The sequence below is a fragment of the Oncorhynchus nerka genome, linkage group LG21, assembly GCF_034236695.1.
Source record: "Oncorhynchus nerka isolate Pitt River linkage group LG21, Oner_Uvic_2.0, whole genome shotgun sequence".
NCBI lineage: Eukaryota > Metazoa > Chordata > Actinopteri > Salmoniformes > Salmonidae > Oncorhynchus > Oncorhynchus nerka.
Window position 1 is genome coordinate 27,682,553 of NC_088416.1, and position 18,763 is coordinate 27,701,315.

Genomic DNA, 18,763 nt, shown 5'->3' on the forward strand with positions numbered 1-18,763 from the left:
TAGCGTGCGTACTGCTCCTTTGACATTGAATGACTTCAATGTCAAAGAGTTTGCGGCATCTCGTGGACATGAGGCGTTAGTTGTACAGCAGGTAATAAGATATACATTTATAAAGCCAGCTATGTCTCTGATAAGTAAAAATATATATATATCAACCATTATCACTATCAATCCGATTGCATTTGTGTCGTTCCTTGATTTCCCTCGAAAAATCATGTACATTGTGGTGAACGAAGTTTTGTAGTATGCAAATCAATGGGGGTGTCAACAATGTAAAATATTCCATAGAGAGGTGAAAACATACTATGAAACAAACAGCCAATGCTAATGTATCATTTAATTGAACTATCAATGTAACATTTGTTCAAAACCTTAATCGATACATGTATTAATGAAATTTGATCCCATATTCTCCATGCGTTTCACCTATACATGAACGTAATGGTAAAGCCCAAAATGCCCGGGTTTCCGCGCGAAAAGACGGCCCGCGCGCCTGAACTGCATATAGCCTACATCAGATGCCACACACGTTGTTTTTTCAGAGAGCTCTGATTTTAGCACATAGTTTTAACGATTCTTTGTTGTCTTTTCTTGTTTTTATCTAAACGAGTTTTATATTTTAGTCTATCACGCTCACACTTGAAATGCCAGCCAATACCTCCTTGTTTCTGCCAGTGGATGTCAGGAAAAGGTAACGTTACAAGCTAGCTAGCGCAAATGTAATGTTGCAGTGCTGTCATGTTCGGCTAGCTAGCTTGCAGCACACTGCGTTCAGTTCACCCTTTGTCCTGTCAAATAAGCACACATGCATGGCATGGGGTATTCTAATTCTCACCGCATCACACGATCCACCATTCCATGCACAATACTGCGAATGAATTTTGCCACGCTGAAACGGCTCTACTAACTGGATGGATAGCTAGCTAGCTAGCATCTTCCACGGTTGTCCTATGCCATGTCTAGCTATTTAACTGTACCAAAGATGCGTTGTGCTTGGGAATAGATTTGGCGCCAAATAAAACATTTTGGCTCATGTCAGCTGTTGCCTCTCACTTCAATATTGGATACATGTATGTTTTTATTTCCTAGTTGGCTAACTAATGTTAACGTTCGCATTAATTGTTAGCTTGCTAGCTATCATCGACTATTTGTGAAATGTTAGCAACTCAAAACGGCTAACTATCTACATTGTTATCATGCTGTAAACAGACATTAACTAGCTGGCTTCTTGTTTGATGCTTTGGTACAGTAGCTAGGATGGGAATTCAAAATAAAGTCAGGTTCACAATTAAGTGTCCAGCTAGATGTCGTTAACATTTAGCGTTAGCGACCTGTCAACAAGTTGTGTTCCATGCTAATATGCTGGATTTGACTATGTTAATGTTTAGCTCATTGTAGCGAGTGGGTAACACTTTGTTTTTTTTGTTTACAGGCTGGAGGTGTTGGAAAAAGATGAAGATGGGATCTCCGATGAGGTGAGTGACCTGAACTACCAAGTTGGACATTTTGGTTTCGAATGCTGAAGACTTATTTACGTTTTCTATGTTATTTCATCGTTGATTAATGTCCAGAAAGCCGATCATGACTATCCCTTTGTGAAGTTGTTAGTCGTATGTACAAGATACACATGGTATACATCGTCCAACGAAATGCTTACTTGCAGGTTCCTTCTCGACAATAAGAAATAATATAAGCGAAAGTAAATGGCTCAGACTAGAATTAACTTTTTAACATAAGTATAATACAAGAATGCACAATCTGCAGTCTAATATTTACACCTGTTTTGGGGATTGGGGGGCAAGTGTTTACGTTGTGCATTATTTAGTGTGTGGCATAAAATCGTGTGGATGAGTGCATATGTGTGTGGAGGGCTGCTTAGTGCTCAGCATTCTGATGGCTTGTAGCTACAAACTGTCTTGGAGTTTCTTATAAGACCTCATGCTCGATTGTCTTCCTCACCGTAGGTGAGTGAACAGCTTGTGGCTAAGCACTTAAAATAACTTAGATGGGTAGCATCTTCCAAAGCATGTCTAAAACCAGTTTATTTAACTCATAGGACCGTGTCAAAGAAAAGGTCAAGTTGGTGCAGGACTTCCTGCATCCGGATGCCCAGGACCAGCTCAGCAGCCTGAAAGCCAAGATGAAGAGTTCAGAGATCTCAATGGTGAGTTGTGGCTGCATCCTGTCAATCTAATGAATCCACTCACTCTGGCCAATCTCTCACTCCATAGAAATAGTATCTTTGGGTTTGTCCAAAATGGCACCTTATTTCCTGTACAGTGCTTTTGACCAGGGCCTACATGTTCCCCTCAGGATGGCTACCTCTCTAAGGTGAAGGCCCTTTTGGGACGTGAGCTGTGTGTGGAGAATGGCTCACATGGTGATGTTGTGGCACAGAATTGCAAGAATGGCAAAACAAATGGCTCTGCAGCAAATGGTGACTCTCACAAGGAAGAGGATGAAGAAGTAATCATGGACACCACAGAGGCTGATGCCATGAAGTCTCCTTCTGCCCCCAAAGGCAAGGGAGGACGGAAGAGCAAGTCAGACTCTGAGCCCAAGAGTGAGTAGGAGTGGCTGGGAACATCAATTTCTCCCTGGATTAATCTATACAGTATCCATTTTCTGTGATGTCTCATGCTCTGAAAGATTGGTTCTGATGTCCATCTAATTGTTTTACCAAGCAACTTGTAAAACCCCAAACATCTTAGAGAACTGTACATTTTGGGAAATGACCAAGTGTTGAGGCACATGGATGCAAATGCTTCCAAATTCTTAAATATTAAAACATGGTTTCTTTACTGTTGTCCAGAATCTCCTGGTTCCCGAGTCACAAGAAACTCTGTCTCCGGGAAACAACCCACCATCTTATCAATGTTCTCCAAAGTGTGAGTAGGAACTCATCTATGTTTCCCTTAACCTTTCAAGGTCTTATGCATTCTGCTCATGAATAAACTTTTCCCCTGCAGTCAGAAGCGCAAGTCTGACGAGGTGAACGGAGAGGTTACGAATGGAGAGGTTACAAATAGAGAAGTGGAAGAGAAGGAGAAAGTAGACCGGGACACTGAGGAAGAGGTGAGGATCTTATTGTGTGGCACCTGTCACTCAGACATGTGATTTACTCTTATTAATCAATGCACCTCCTAATCAGTTCTTTCTGTTGTAGACACAAGAAGAGAAGCGTTTTAAAGTGGAGCCAGACAATAAGTAAGACCATTCACCTTTTAACCTTCCCCTTCAATTGGCCACACCCTTCCTTCAATTTGCATTGACTGTCTCCATCCTCTCTTCTCAGGCCAGTTGCAGAGGACGCCACTAGTGAGAAAATAAAGGCAGTGGCTGCAGCTAAGGTGAGGCCCATTCCTGTGCTCAAGCTGTTATATAATTTCAGAGCAGAGTTGCCATGTCAGTGTCACTGATGCTCATCTCCTGTTTCAGACTCCACCCCCTAAATGTCCAGACTGCAGGCAGTATCTGGATGACTCGGACCTCAAGTTATTTCAGGGAGATCCTGATAATGCGGTGAGAAACTCGAGGCTGTAATACTAAAGAAAATGTGATTAGGTGCCATTTTAACATGTCATTAGGGCCAACTGGATATTTGTTGAATGATGACTTGTACTAAATAGGATTTCATAGAGTAAAACCATATGGATTTATTCTAGTTATGGTTTCATTGATTGACTGGTTAAACAATAACTTTTCTTGATTATGTTTGTATACTTACAGCTGGATGAGCCAGAAATGTTAACAGACGAGCGCCTCTCTCTGTTTGACTCGAACGAAGACGGCTTTGAGAACTACGAGGAACTACCCCAGCACAAGATTACCAACTTCTGGTGAGTGGTTCCTCCATGCTGTCCCTTCAAAATTGAATACCGCATCAGCCTTTTAGTGCATGTTTTTTGTTGTCACCTTGGTGAAGGTGAACTGTTCTTTGTTGCAGTGTTTATGACAAGCGTGGCCACCTGTGTCCATTTGACTCTGGGCTCATTGAGAAGAACGTTGAGCTGTACTTCAGCTGTGCAGTCAAGCCTATCTATGATGACAACCCCTGCATGGATGGTATGGCCCTGACCTTTTTCACACTAACAATGTTTATATATTTGTTTTCCTCCAACCATAGTTTATTTACAGTCTTTACTAAACAATTTTATGTAAGATATACTTGAGTGGTGTACCTATGGCTAACTACTGTACTGCTATTTTTCTAGGTGGGGTTCCTGCCAAAAAGCTTGGACCCATCAACGCCTGGTGGATCACTGGTTTTGACGGAGGAGAGAAAGCCTTAATTGGATTCACTACAGGTAATCTAATCAAGAGCTTCCTTTAGGTTTATTTAAGTGGATTGAACGTTAAAACATTAGCCTAATGCCTATACTCGTGTGTGTATATAGTGACTCAGACCTCTAACCCATGACGTCTTCTCTATCTCCAGCCTTTGCGGACTACATCCTGATGGATCCCAGGGAGGAGTATGCCCCCATCTTCGCTGTGATGCAGGAGAAGATCTACATGAGCAAGATGGTGGTGGAGTTCCTGCAGAAGAACCCTGACGTCAGCTATGAGGACCTCCTCAACAAGATTGAGGTGAAATACTAAGATCGTTTGGTGTAGATGCTTGACTAGGGTCTTGTTTATTAGTGCAAAATGTTCAGTGTTGCCACTACAGTTTATTATTGGATAAGTGCAGGTAGTTATTTTTCTGTTTGGTGTCTCTCGAAAATTGCCCAAATCTTCACACATGGCAACATCAGCTTCAGCACTGACTTGACTCGCCAGCTCTCCTCTTTGCCCCTAAGACCACAGTGCCTCCTGCTGGGCTGAACTTCAACCGCTTCACAGAGGACACGCTGCTGCGCCACGCCCAGTTTGTGGTGGAGCAGGTGGAGAGCTACGACGAGGCCGGGGACTCTGACGAGCAGCCCATCATCGTCACCCCCTGCATGAGGGACCTGATCAAGCTGGCTGGGGTCACCCTGGGAAAGAGGTAATGATAGGACCTGGTATTGTCTGATGTTGCAACAGACTTGCTGTTTATAAGCACCCCCCCCGTAGTGCTGTCTGCTTCTCACTAGGCTGTGTGGCTGGAAGAGAATCTTAACTCTCTTAGCATGAAGTTAAAATGGCAGACTGTCGGTCAATAGCTGGATTGAAGATGCACTTCAGTCTTAATTGGCTGTGGTTTATTTTATGTTCAAACCGTAAAGTTAAAGGTCCAGCCACCAGAGCTGTGTATGTTCACATGTGGATTTGTGTTGGACAATAAAGGGGGTTATGTTTGTCTCCCTGCTGTTTGTTCCCTCTGATCCCTGGTGTTTAACACTCCTCTTGACATTCCCTAATGCAGCATGCTGTTGTACTGGTAGGTATTCTACAGCCCTTCGGTCTGAAAATATCCTTGGCTTGTTTGGTGTGCATTGCAACAAATGTGTTGTCATAGAGCAATTTGGTGAACTGTATAGCTCATCTCAATTTGTGCTGTTAATCATTAAAAGAAATCTGCATGGCTGCTTTGGCTGTCGAGAGCTTGAACACAGCATTACTACATTTTATACTAATATTATAATAATATTGCATTGGGCCAACACCCAACCACCTGCTTCTTTGCCTTCATAGGAGAGCTGCTAGAAGACAGGCCATCCGCCATCCCACCAAGATTGAGAGGGACAGCAAAGGAGGGCCCACTAGAGCGACTACCACCAAGCTGGTCTACAAGATCTTTGACACTTTCTTCTCTGACCAGATTGATCAGAATGAGAAGGATGGCGGAATCAAACGCCAGCGCTGCGGTGTCTGTGAGGTAACTTACTAAGTGCCGATCTGAATGAGGTTGAGCCAAGACTTGGAGGAGCCTTATTTAATTGCACTTTGAATAAGTGCAAACCTTCTGCCAAGCGAACTAGTTCAACTCTTATGCAACTAATTGGTTTCCTGTTCGTAATTGAAGCATTTATTTAACCAGGCAAATCGGTTAAGAACAAATTATTATTTACAATGACGGCCTACCAAAAGGCCTCCTACGAGGGCTGGGATTAAAAATGAATTACATAAAAATATAGGACAAAACACACATCACGACAAGCGAACACTACATAAAGAGACTTAAGACAACACAGCATGGCAGCAAAACATGGTACAGACATTGGGCACAGACAACAGCACAAAGGGCAAGAGGGTAGAGACAACAATACACCATGCAAAGCAGCCACAACTGTCAGCAAGTGTCCATATTGTCATTGAATGAAGAGATTGAGGTAAAAATGTCCAGTTTGAGTGTTTGTTGCAGCTCGTTCCAGTCACTAGCTGCAGCGAACTGAAAAGAGGAGCGACCCAGGGATATGTGTGCTTTGGGGACCTTTAACAGAATGTGACTGGCAGAACGGGTGTTGTATGTGGAGGATGAGGGCTGCAGTAGATATCTCAGATAGGGGGGAGTGAGGCTTTAGAGGGTTTTATAAATAAATATCAACCAGTGGGTCTTGCAACAGGTTTACAGAGGAGTATAGAGTGCAGTGATGTGTCCTATAAGGAGCATTGGCGGCAAATCTGATGGCCGAATGGTAAAGAACATCTAGCCGCTCAAGAGCACCCGTACCTGCCGAGCTGTAAGTTACAACTCTGTATTCTAGCATGGGTAGGATGGTCATCTGAATCGGGGTTAGTTTGGCAGCTGGGGGTGAAAGAGGAGTGGCTACGATAGAGGAAACCAAGTCTAGATGTAGCTTTGGTATGCCCTAGTTTAAAACACTCATGTTCTCATTCCTCTGTCTACAGGTTTGCCTCGTTCCAGACTGTGGCAAGTGTTCAGCCTGCAAGGACATGATCAAGTTTGGGGGTAGTGGTCGCAGCAAGCAGGCTTGTCAGAAGAGGAGGTAAGTTGGCTGATCTTTAGTGCCCCTTAGTTGCCTAGGTAAATGGTTTATGCCATGGCTGTTTCTGAACACTCATAACATTTTGTTCCAGAACACTGTTCCTTCCCATGAACTCATTCTGGAAAAACACTAAACAGTTCTGAGACTGTTAAAACAAACTCCACTCTCTATAAAAATAAAAATAAATTGAACTGCCACTAAGTGTGAACTGGGCCATGGGGTGGAACTGGGGATGGGGCTACACTAGCCAGCTAATGAACTTCCTTGAGAGCCCTTTATTTCAAATTGGGAGCTTATGTTGTGTAGGTATGGTGGCTTGAACTCATTGGCTAATGTGATCTGCTCTCTTATCAATGTAATTACCCCACCAGATGCCCCAACCTGGCAGTCAAGGAAGCTGAGGATGATGAGAACATAGAGGAGGAAGAGTTATTGCCTGTAAAGGCCCCTTCAAAGAAGGTGTCCAAGGCCAAGACTAAGAAGCAGAGCAATGGCAAGCTGACCTGGGTTGGAGACTCTATCAAAGTATGTACTCCTTCGTGTTGTAGGAAGTTCTTAACCTCAAACTGGTCAAAATATCCCTTAGTACACTAGACTTGTAATATCAAAAATGTGTATGTAATTTGACTGACTTGGGATAAAGGTTCTCTCCCTCCTATGTTCAGACTGAGGGGAAGAAGCAGTACTACATGAAGGTGCGTATGGACAATGAGGTGCTAGAAGTGGGAGACTGTGTTTCTGTCAGCTCTGATGACCCATCAATCCTGCTCTACCTGGCCAGGTAGGTTTTATAGCAGTTTAAGAATCTTGACTTGGCCTTTTCTATTGGTTTCTGTATGGCTCAGGGGTTGACAGTCTTGTCTTGGGTCTCCAGAATCACATCTCTGTGGGAGGATAACAATGGGAAGTGGTTCCATGCCCACTGGTTTTGCCGTGGTACAGATACTGTACTGGGGGAGTCCTCTGACCCTCTGGAGCTGTTCCTGGTTGAGGACTGTGAAGACATGCAGCTGAGCTACATAGAGGGCAAGGTCAACGTCATGTACAAGGCCCCCTCAGACAACTGGTTCATGGAGGTAAGAATTCATTGGCTTTATCGCTCTTTAAGCGGAGTTGCCAGCCTGGTCCCAGATCTGTGCATGCTGTCTTTCCAACTCCTACAGTCCTTGTCATGCCAATTATCTATACAGCTACTACTCCATGCACCTCATCACTGATGTATTTCGTACCACTGTGTTTCCAGGGTGGCATGGTAGAGGACATCAAGGTGATTGACGATAACAATGGGAAGAATTTCTTCTACCAGCTGTGGTATGAAGGAGACTGTGCCCGCTTTGAGACCCCGCCCACCTTCACACCCCAAGAGGACTGCAAGTACAAGTGAGTCAAAATTGACATTTAAAGCGCTGATAAGGCTGTCAAGTACTTACATTTGGAGCTCTGAAAATCTAGTACTGGAATACCTTAAAGCTGACATTTCCTCCGTGTGGTTCTTGAAAAGTAATTTTGAAATTAGTTGTAGCCAAGGTTTTTAAATAAGCTCTTCTGCTCCAATGATTTAATTTCTGAGTAGTTTGATGTGGACTTTCATTTCTTTCCTGCAGTTTCAATTAACTGGTGTTTTTAAAACCATTATTAACCGGTTATTTTGACATCAAATGTTGTCTCGAATGTGGCTTGCCATACAAAGGGATATTTAGGGTGTTTTTTGTTTGAGAAACATGATACAATACCCTACATCTCAAATGGCAAAATGTTGAATTCCAATGCATAGTGCCTTTGGAAAGGCTTGTCAAGTGGTAATGCTGTTTTTCTTCTATACTGCAATTCAATACAAATTGAGGTCTTCAAATTACAATTCAGTGCTTGAAAGTCCTTGAATTTGACTTTGCAACGTCTGAACCTTAAGTGTATGACATTTGATAGGAGGACTAATAAGTGTCTTGGGTTACCGTGTCCCCTGTATTTCAGCTTCTGTGCCAGCTGTAGTAGGGTTGAGGAGAGGGAAGAGAAGGAGACTCCTCGGGTGTTTGAACCCATAAAGGACGAGGACCACGACTCCAAGGCCTTACATGCTCTGGCCTGCCTGAAGGGAGAGCAGTTCAGAGTGGGAGACAGCTGCTACCTGCCCCCTGATGCATACAACTTCAGGTGAGTGGAACATCCAGGAATACTGAAGCGTATACATGGCATTGTTGAATACTTGTTTCTGATTGGTATGTTTGGTTTGCAAAACTAGCAAGTCTGTTTGTTTAGTCACCAAGGCAACTAATGTAGTGATCTCGTAAACTTGCTATCTACTTCAGTGGATGTTGAAAACATTTCTAGTGGCAAATGTGTTCATTTATAGCCTTGGTATAACGGGCATAAATAACTCTGGATTCTCTGGACAATAATGCAACTCAGTGGCACTTTAGTTTGGCTCCGCTAGCACATCGTAGAACACCTTCCAAGTTCATGATTTGCATAGGATGCAAAGCCCCTTGTTGATTCTCTTACATCAGTGATATTCAAAGTCGGAGTCACGGGGTAATTGCGGTGGGGTCGCGACAACACAAATTATTGTAACAAATTAAGAGGACAGGTTATTGTATGGGACAGTATGCAAATGTTTTTGGGAAAGATCTGTTAATAAGGGATAAATCTTGTGAATTGAAGATAATTTGATGTAAATCTAAATGTATTGAGTTTGTCGTTAGATTTGGAGGGGTGGGTCCCTAGAGATTCTGGTGCAAAATTGGGGTCCCTGCTGAAAGATTCAATACCACAGGCAAATCCTAGTGTTGGCAAATTCAACATCAGCTTTTGAAAAACTTTTTTATATATACATCTCCCCTTACCATAACATTTTCCTGTGCTCAGTGTGAAGGCAGCCTGTCCAGTGAAGCGTCCTCACAGGAAGGAGGACGTGGATGAGGAGTTGTACCCAGAGTACTACAGGAAGCATTCAGACTACATCAAGGGCTCCAACCTGGATGCCCCTGAGCCCTTCAGAGTGGGACGCATCAAGGAGATCTTCTGCCACAGACGCAGCAATGGGAAGGCTGACGTGTCTGAAGTCAAACTGCGCTTGTACAAGTTCTACAGGTGAGCACCCAAGTCAAATGTCATTGTAGAACTGCAAAGAACCCCTTGGATCCATGTCAAATTTAGTGACTTTTGTACAATAAGTATTTTGGCCTAAAATGCATTTCTTCACTGTGAGGTGAACTGGTGCCAATATATGCATGTCTATAATTTTGTATTCTGTGGTTTTACTTTACTCTTAATGTTCACCCTCTCAGGCCTGAGAACACTCACAAGGGGGTGAAGGCAGGTTACCACACAGACATCAACCAGTTGTACTGGAGTGATGAGGAAGTGACAGTCAACATGTCGGAGGTGCTGGGCCGGTGTCGTGTGGAGTACGGAGAGGACCTGAATGAGACCGTTCAGGACTTCTCCTCAGGCGGACCTGACCGATTCTACTTCCTTGAGGTGAGGCTGGACTAGATGAGAAGCAATTGAGCAACTTTAACTTCCCATATTAATCTTGCATGCTAAGTAGCTGAGATGCTCATTTGAGGAAGTTTGCTCAAGATGGTAATATCGGTCTCCTTCTCACCCAAAGGCTTATAATGCCAAGTCTAAGAGCTTTGAGGACCCACCCAACCATGCCCGCTCTGCTGTGAACAAGGGCAAGGGGAAAGGGAAGGGCAAAGGTAACTACTCTCCTCTGGTACTTATTGCCAGTCACATAGTTCTCTCCTTTTGAAATGTCCTCTTGCCTATTACAGGTTTAGGCTTGTCATGCGGCTTCTCTGACTACTGTTGTAACTGTGGCTCCAAACCCCCTGCCCTCCAGGTAAAGGCAAAGGGAAGTCGTCTTCTGTTCAGGAGCCTCCAGACCAGGAGCCTCAGGACCCCAAGGTGCCCAAGCTTCGTACCCTGGATGTGTTCTCTGGCTGCGGTGGGCTCTCTGAAGGCTTCCACCAAGCTGGTTAGTAGTTTCTTTACTTCAACAGCTTGGGAAATGTTTTGAACTTTTTTAATATACAGGTAGAACTTGTTACAAGAGTAATGTTAAGTGTTTGTCAGGCCACATAGTGACTGCAATTTGTTGTTGCTCCTACCTGTCAGGTATCGCCGAGACTCTGTGGGCTATCGAGATGTGGGACCCAGCAGCCCAGGCCTTCAGACTGAACAACCCGGGCACCACAGTGTTTACAGAGGACTGCAATGTGCTGTTAAAGCTGGTGATGTCTGGAGAGAAGACCAACTCCCTGGGCCAGCGGCTGCCCCAGAAGGGAGACGTGGAGATGCTGTGTGGAGGCCCTCCCTGTCAAGGCTTCAGCGGCATGAACCGCTTCAACTCCAGAACCTACTCCAAATTCAAAAACTCTCTGGTGGTGTCTTATCTCAGGTCAGTTAAACATATTATTGATCTGTCCAAGTACAGAAGCTCCAGTCTAAGTGGTTGCGGTGTAGTTGTATACTTTCCCCTAACGTGTATTCTCCTATAGTTACTGCGACTACTACAGACCCAAGTTCTTCCTGCTTGAGAACGTGAGGAACTTTGTCTCCTTCAAAAGTTCCATGGTCCTGAAACTGACTCTCCGCTGTCTTGTCCGCATGGGCTATCAGTGCACATTCGGAGTCCTTCAGGTGAGTTCACTTAAGCTGACGTGTTTCTGATTGATTGAACGCAATGTTTTTAGTTATTGTGAAAGTCATTCATGGGATATGCTTGACCTCTGCTGTCCACTCCTCCCAAGGCTGGGCAGTACGGTGTAGCTCAGACGCGGCGCAGGGCCATCATCCTGGCGGCCGCGCCTGGGGAGAAGCTCCCTCGCTACCCAGAGCCCCTACATGTGTTCGCTCCCCGGGCATGCTCTCTCAACGTGGTGGTGGACGACAAGAAATATTTCAGCAACGTCACACGGTAACCAGCCACCAGTCAATGTAAAAGCGTGTGGTTGTATAGCTTGTGATGTGAAGGATGAGGGTTGTCTAGTTTCTGATTGCTCCTTCCTGTTTCAGAGGTAATGGCGGCGTGTACAGGACCATCACAGTCAGGGACACCATGTCTGACCTGCCAGAGATCCGCAATGGAGCGTCTGCTCTGGAGATCTCCTACAACGGAGAGCCCCAGTCCTGGTTCCAGAGGCAGATCAGAGGCACACAGTACCAGCCCATCCTCAAAGACCACATCTGCAAGGTACAGCTGCTGCCTCATAGTTACAATCAACTGGTGGCTCAGCAGTAACTTGTTTGAACAGCCATAGGTGTGGCTCGGTCTTTGGAGTCTCTTGGACGCCTCAGTGCAGCTTAGTGAAAAGCTGTTTGGTTTTTACAGGAGCAAAGAGCACCACACCTGGGGAGCAGATTTTTAGTGCCTGTTATGCTTGCGACATTGGTTAAATGAGAACTGTCACAAGGATGGGTGGATGATGGCTTTCCCTGAAACCAACTAAGTCCCTCTTTGGTTCCCAGGACTTGAGTGCCCTTGTAGCGGCCCGCATGAGGCACATCCCCCTAGCACCTGGCTCTGACTGGAGGGACCTGCCCAACATGGAGGTCCGGCTGAGGGACGGGACCTCATCCAAGAAGCTCCGCTACACCCACCCTGACAAAAAGAATGGCCGCAGCAGCTCTGGAGCGCTGAGGGGTGTTTGTACTTGTTCAGGAGGTACTCAATTTTATGGATATTTAGGCCATACAAATGTTATTAAATGCTTAATGATTTAATTTGTTTCCATTTTAAATACAATAGCAACCTTCAACACCTAGCAACCTAATCAAGTTAGCCTCTTTGCTAAAACAGTGGGTGCTTGGAGTGTTCATAACTCTGACAAATAGTCTTAACCTGTTCATTTTTATAGCACTTTTCAGGTCAGATGGCCAATCCAATGGTTTGTTGTAATGTTTGTAGACGACATGTTCTGATTGTCGTCCTGTCCTCTAGGGGTTCCCTGTGACCCTGCTGACAGGCAGTTCAACACTCTGATCCCCTGGTGTTTACCCCACACGGGGAACCGCCACAACCACTGGGCCGGCCTCTACGGCAGGCTGGAGTGGGATGGCTTCTTCAGCACCACCGTTACCAACCCTGAGCCCATGGGCAAGCAGGTAAAATCTAATACTGTACCAGCTCTAGCAGAATTGATGAATGGCTAGGACCATTTCACCTCAGGACACAGCGGTTGTAGTTTGTAAATACTAGTATACAGAAATGTATTGGGGTCTCCCTCCTGCAGAGCTGTAATGTTGGGTGCTTTGGGTACTAAATGTCCTGTCATGTTTTAGGGTCGTGTCCTGCATCCAGAGCAGCACAGAGTGGTCAGTGTGAGGGAGTGTGCGCGGTCTCAGGGCTTCCCTGATACCTACCGCTTCTTTGGAAATGTTCTAGACAAACACAGACAGGTACTGGACTTGGGTCTCTGTTCTCCATCAAGAATTCAATCCCCTCCTAGAAAATGCCTTGAGTGACACTGTTTTTGCGCCCCCTTCAGGTTGGCAACGCTGTTCCTCCACCACTCTCCAGAGCCATTGGACTAGAGATCAAGAAGTGTGTCTTAGAGCGGATCAAGGAAGAGAGTGAGAAAGGTTAGGCCTGCTCAAAGTTCATCCTGTGGTAGTTACTGCTATTTGGGCATTTTGATGAATTACTTATAGTGGCTTTAATGTGGATGGGAAGCGTGTCATCGGTATCCATATTATGAATGTCATTTTCCTCCCTCAGAGAATGGGAAGCAGGAGAAGATGGAGGTGTCGGACTAGTGCCCGGCCCTATTCCAATCCCCTTTCCACTGAGATTCTGAAGCCCACCAAGCCACAGGAGCTCCTCATATTTTTTAAATGAGCTGGCCAGTCTGCAGTACCATTCCATGTTTATGATTTTTAAATGTGATTTTAACCGTGTTTGGAAAGTGAAAATAAATTGTATGTAGTTTTTATATGTTGTAATATTTCAAATAAAGCTCTTATTAAATGGCAGTTCCTTCTCCTTGTAACAATGTCTTGGCATCAATGTCAGAACACAGGATACTCGATACCATCACTCATTCATATCTTTATACAGTGTAAGGGGATAAAGAATATGTACATAAGACAGTTTTGGAATTAAGATTACTGCATTCGCATGTGACAAATAAAATTTGATTTGAGATTTTTAAAACAGTATCTGCAATGTGATCAATTGAAGTGTATGTTGTGCCCTGACCTCGAACATACTCTTAGGGATAAACTATTTAGTGGGTCATGCTCATTTTACAATATTGATGGCCGTAATTACCTCGAGCCTGACCCCCAATTGAATTAATAGGTTCCATGACAATTTACCTACAAACAAGTGATACGCAGTCAGAATGACAAGTCTTTATTCAGAGCCACATCTTACATGAACAAAATCTGGCATTCCTCCTGAAATGTCATCTCAGTTGTTTGATGGTCTGCGAGGGGAGAAAAGATGCAATTTAGTGAAGCATCTAGATTTTAAACAGCCACTGAATAGGCATACGAGTGCTCCATCTAACATGAATTTCCCATAAGTCTAAAACCATACTCACTTGGCCCATTCCACATTGAGGATAAGATGATCGTATCCAAATCCTGACACTCCTGCGATGGCTCTGGCTGCATCCTCCCTGCGGTGGAAACTGATGAAGGCAAAGCCCTGAAGGACAATCAGAGGACGTTAGAAGGCAAACTATTCCAACACGACAACCAGTTGAACTTCTGAAAGACCCGTATTTTTACCCTGCACAAGCAAGTTAATGGTTATCATACACTACTTCTAAACTAGTAACTGTTTGAACTTCTCTCACCTTGGACTGGCCTGTGTTTTTGTCCTTTGCCAGGTAGATCCTGGAGATGGAGCCGAAAGGCCTGAAGAGCTCCTGCAGATCCGTCTCGCGTGTGTCCTCAGACAGGTTGGTCACACGGATGGTGGCGTTGTCATCAGCTGTGGAAGGATAGACACACTTGGTTACAGTTTAGGTTTGTGTTATGCCTGGCTTTGTTGGAATTCCCCCAATGAAATCAAGAGAAATGTTGTTTTAAATCTCTCTGATTGGACTGCTCCATGCTGAACCTGGACCACGAGTGTAGTCCAGACATCAAGATACTTCTCAAACGAGACTACGGTGTTGAGGTCTATAGACTCGTATGCCCCTTATTATCCGGGCTGCGTCACATCCAGCCGTGATTGAGCATCCGATAGGGCGTCATTGTAAATAAGAATTTGTTCTTAACTGACTTACCCAAAACAAAAACAAATCTTTTTTTTATAGAAAACAGGAAGAGTCAAATCATACGTACATGCACCACGGCGATTGGGTTGCATGGACTCTCCTCGACGTGTGCTGCCGTCCCTCAGGCTGGGGGGCACATACTTCCCAGTTTTGCTCCCTGCAGCTGGTGCGGCAGGCTCAGGCTCGTCTGAAACAAAGTTAAAAAAAAATATCCATCAGTGATGTCCATTTAACAAAAATGTTAAACACAATCATGACTGTGTACATTTACAGCACAATATAACTTCTAAGCTATGGGCAATTATGACAATACCTCCTGCAGTCTTTGTCGGGTCTCCAGTGGACAGGCCCAGCTGCTCGGCCAGCTCCTTCTGCATGGGACCCAGAGTGTCCTTGTAGGGGCAGCGGGTGGTCCAATGGTCTCCTTTACAGATTCGACAGGACACTATCTTCTGTCCCTTCAGCTTGTTCATGGGGTCCTCTTCCACATCTTGGGCATTCAGGTCCTGAGAGAAGGATTCAGGTTATTACATATCACTGATTTATACCAGAACTAAAAAGGTGACGATGAACTAGGATCATATAAAAACAAATGAACTGGTGGATTGTTGCGACTGAAGATATGAAGAGGCAATTCCTTCCCAGGAGATCTCTGATGGCTCAAAGAGAACAATACTAGGTCAGCTTCTCCTCACCTCTTTGCTAGAGATGAACACCATGAAGACATCATCACTGACTGTGGTATCAGCAACATTGGGACCTGGTGGGTCATACTCGGAGTTGCCAAACTTCTTCCAGTTCTGATTGGCGGGGATAGAAAAGCAATGTTAAATCAAAATACCATCATATTTTAACCCCTTACACTCGTGGGAATTGGCCTATATGGATAGGGCTAAATTGAAATGTGAATAAGGATATGCATGACCATGGCAGCAACTGAAAGAACACTTTGGAGATGATACACACGACTTAATCCAAACATTACACTGTTGATTTTATGTGCATTTTACATTTACTGTACTTTGACGCATTTGTTAATAACGAAATCTGAACTTTTTCTGGATACATTCAGTAACAAAGAATGTGTGTGGAAAACTTGGGGTACGTGCAACAAAATAACAAAAAAAATGACGAGTGTTTGAGTGAGGACTAACTGGTGTTTTCAAGTGGCCACACCTCTCTAAAGTGTGAACAGTTCCCAAGCAATTTTAATGCAATTTTATGACTCAAAGATTCTTTGACTATAAGGTGGATTTTTGAGCTCTCTTATCTGTGCAGTTGAGGAACTAGAGGAAGCACACGTGCAGTTACTTTGTTTGGAACAACGCCCTGCATCCCTGCCTTTACCCAATTACTGTTGATGTTTACGCAATACAAAACTGTTCCATTATAAATCACTATCTGGGTCAGATGGGCATCATTTGAAAGCTTGTTCTATTGCCAACATAACTAGCTAAATTTACATTTACATTTTTACATTACATTTAAGTCATTTAGCAGACGATCAAATATGATCTTAATGTTAGGCTTTTACAAGGCAACTCAGAGAAGTCGATCGTAGTTTTGGTGTCATGAGTGCAATTCAGAAGCCTATTCAGCGGCAAATCATCTTCACAATACCAAACAAACACACCCAGGTATAGCTGTTAAGAAGCCTTTTTGACCTAGACTCCGGTACCACTTGCCGTGCGGTAGCAGAGAGAACAACCTATGACTAGGGTGGTTGGAGCCCCTGGCCATTTTTGGGGCCTTCCTCTGACAAGCCCAAAAAATTGCCAAGGGTTCTAGCCACCCTAGTCATAGACTGTTCTCCTCTCTGCTACCGCACGGCAAGCATTACCGGAGCACCAAGTCTAGGTCAAAAAGGCTTCTTAACAGCTTCTACCCCCAAACCATAAGACTCTTGAACAGTTAATCAAATGGCTACCTGGACTGTTTGCATTATCCCTACCCCACCCCCATTTTTAAGCTGCTGCTCTGTTTATTATACATGCAGTCACTTTACCTACATGTACATATTACCTCGACTAACTGTTGCCCCCGTACATTGACTCTGTACCAGAACCCGCTGTTTACAGCATCGCTACTGTTATTTTATTGTTGCGCCTTAATTATTTGTTATATTTATTTTTTCCCCTTAATACTGCACTATTGGTTAAGGGCTTGTAAGTAAGCATTTCACTGTAAGGTCTACAGCTGTTGTATTTGGCGCATGTGACAAATAACCCTGAGCTCTGACGTCGTGCATAGCATATTATTGTACAGCCACTGCCTCCATATCTGCCATTTCTCACCCATATACAGGTACGAGTGTAAAAGGTTAATGTACAATCCTATCAAACTCAATACTGGGGTGTTGTGCAACCAAAGGTTAAGATTGTGCTAAATTCCAAAAGAAAACACTGACCTTTCTCCTGGCAACAGCTTTGGAGGCCTTCCTAGTCTCAATCTTGAAGGTGCGAATAATCTATAACACAAATGACAAATGTTCATTTCTTGGTTAGTTACATCTGATTCAGACATCAGGGGCAATAGACTATCTGGGAAGGAATCAAGAAACCCACTCTCCTATTTGGATGAGTATTATAACAAAAAGTACCTTGAACTTCTTTCCATCCTCATCGATCTTGTATTCCGTGATGGTTTTGATATTTCCTTTGACGGTTTCTTTTGGAGGGGGTAAGGTACCTGGTGGTGGGGATGACAACACACAAATGAGGCCCTGATAGTTAACAATAATATCGATGCTGTCTGTTAGTGGATTGTTAGCTGCCTACCACCAACTAAGGCAAGCCAACTACAGCATGACGAGTAGACTTTGTTTTCCTGACAGACAAACGTTATTTAGCTACCAAGGTTACTTACTAGCTAGCCAACTAACTTTACAGGGGGGTAGTCTTCTCCCTGACAAATCACAAAAATTGTCTTACTGACTACGAAGTGTGACAGAGAAACTAACGACTATAATGGAAGTCAAAAATACACGTGGAAATCGCCCGGTTTAGCTAGCAAGTTAACGTCAATGCTAGCAAGCTAATGTTAGCCCGCTTCTTACCTTCGTCCCCCTCCTCTTCAACCTGATCGGCCCAACTGGGCTTGGAACTATAAAGAAAGATTAACACACAGTTGAGAATTCAAACACATGATATATACGATAATCATTATATATGTATTGAAGAACTCACTCGTCGTATTCAATCGACGGCATTCTGTCTATGCGCGCAGTGGCTATAGAGAACAAGGAAAAATACACGAACGACAAACTGAAAAACCTACCAAATAGGATAGCTAGAGCGCCACCAATGGGTAAGGAGGCTACTTAATGCAACTTAAACGATAGGGCACAACATCTTATTCGATGAGGTTTAAAGGCGGTTGGCAACCAATTAATGTTGAATTACCGCCACCTAGTAGACTGGAGTATAACTACCTTATTTGTTTGAATTTGTTTTGGCCTATCCCTCTTAAAACTTCCGGCGCGGACAGAGATGGCCGCCTCGCTTCGCGTTCCATGTTTACATACCCTACATTACTCATCTCATATGTATATACTGTACTCTATACCATCTACTGCATGTTGCCGATGACGTTCGGCCATCGCTCATTCATATATTTTGATGTAAATATTCTTATTCATTCCTTTACACTTGTGTGTAT

At 44.0% G+C, this 18,763-nt stretch overlaps 2 protein-coding genes across 3 annotated transcripts; one reads left to right on the forward strand and one right to left on the reverse strand.

Annotated features, from left to right (window-relative positions):
• The first annotated feature begins 502 nt into the window (after positions 1-502).
• On the forward strand, positions 503-13,850 carry LOC115104249 (DNA (cytosine-5)-methyltransferase 1-like). Of its 2 annotated transcripts, XM_029625578.2 has the most exons (35): positions 503-691; positions 1,433-1,475; positions 2,057-2,164; positions 2,314-2,563; positions 2,813-2,888; positions 2,970-3,075; positions 3,167-3,207; positions 3,296-3,350; positions 3,439-3,522; positions 3,730-3,839; positions 3,947-4,065; positions 4,215-4,307; positions 4,439-4,590; positions 4,803-4,990; positions 5,351-5,365; positions 5,620-5,803; positions 6,778-6,875; positions 7,247-7,400; positions 7,541-7,656; positions 7,750-7,951; positions 8,119-8,255; positions 8,847-9,026; positions 9,738-9,962; positions 10,160-10,352; positions 10,486-10,576; positions 10,720-10,854; positions 10,995-11,277; positions 11,378-11,519; positions 11,630-11,796; positions 11,895-12,072; positions 12,348-12,543; positions 12,820-12,983; positions 13,161-13,277; positions 13,367-13,460; positions 13,597-13,850. In XM_029625578.2, the coding sequence occupies exons 1-35, from the start codon at positions 645-647 to the stop codon at positions 13,632-13,634; spliced, it is 4,581 nt and encodes a 1,526-aa protein (XP_029481438.1). In that variant the 5' UTR covers positions 503-644; the 3' UTR covers positions 13,635-13,850. The 2 variants fall into 2 exon arrangements, with proteins under 2 accessions (XP_029481438.1, XP_029481440.1); XM_029625580.2 differs by lacking the exon at positions 5,351-5,365.
• A 366-nt stretch (positions 13,851-14,216) lies between these two features.
• LOC115104250 (eukaryotic translation initiation factor 3 subunit G) lies at positions 14,217-18,372 on the reverse strand. The gene is made up of 10 exons (XM_029625581.2): positions 18,292-18,372; positions 18,162-18,208; positions 17,706-17,794; positions 17,514-17,573; positions 15,802-15,906; positions 15,420-15,612; positions 15,174-15,293; positions 14,681-14,817; positions 14,423-14,529; positions 14,217-14,305 (listed from the first exon to the last, which is right to left on the reverse strand). The coding sequence occupies exons 1-10, from the start codon at positions 18,312-18,314 to the stop codon at positions 14,290-14,292; spliced, it is 897 nt and encodes a 298-aa protein (XP_029481441.1). The 5' UTR covers positions 18,315-18,372; the 3' UTR covers positions 14,217-14,289.
• Between the last annotated feature and the right edge of the window lie 391 nt (positions 18,373-18,763).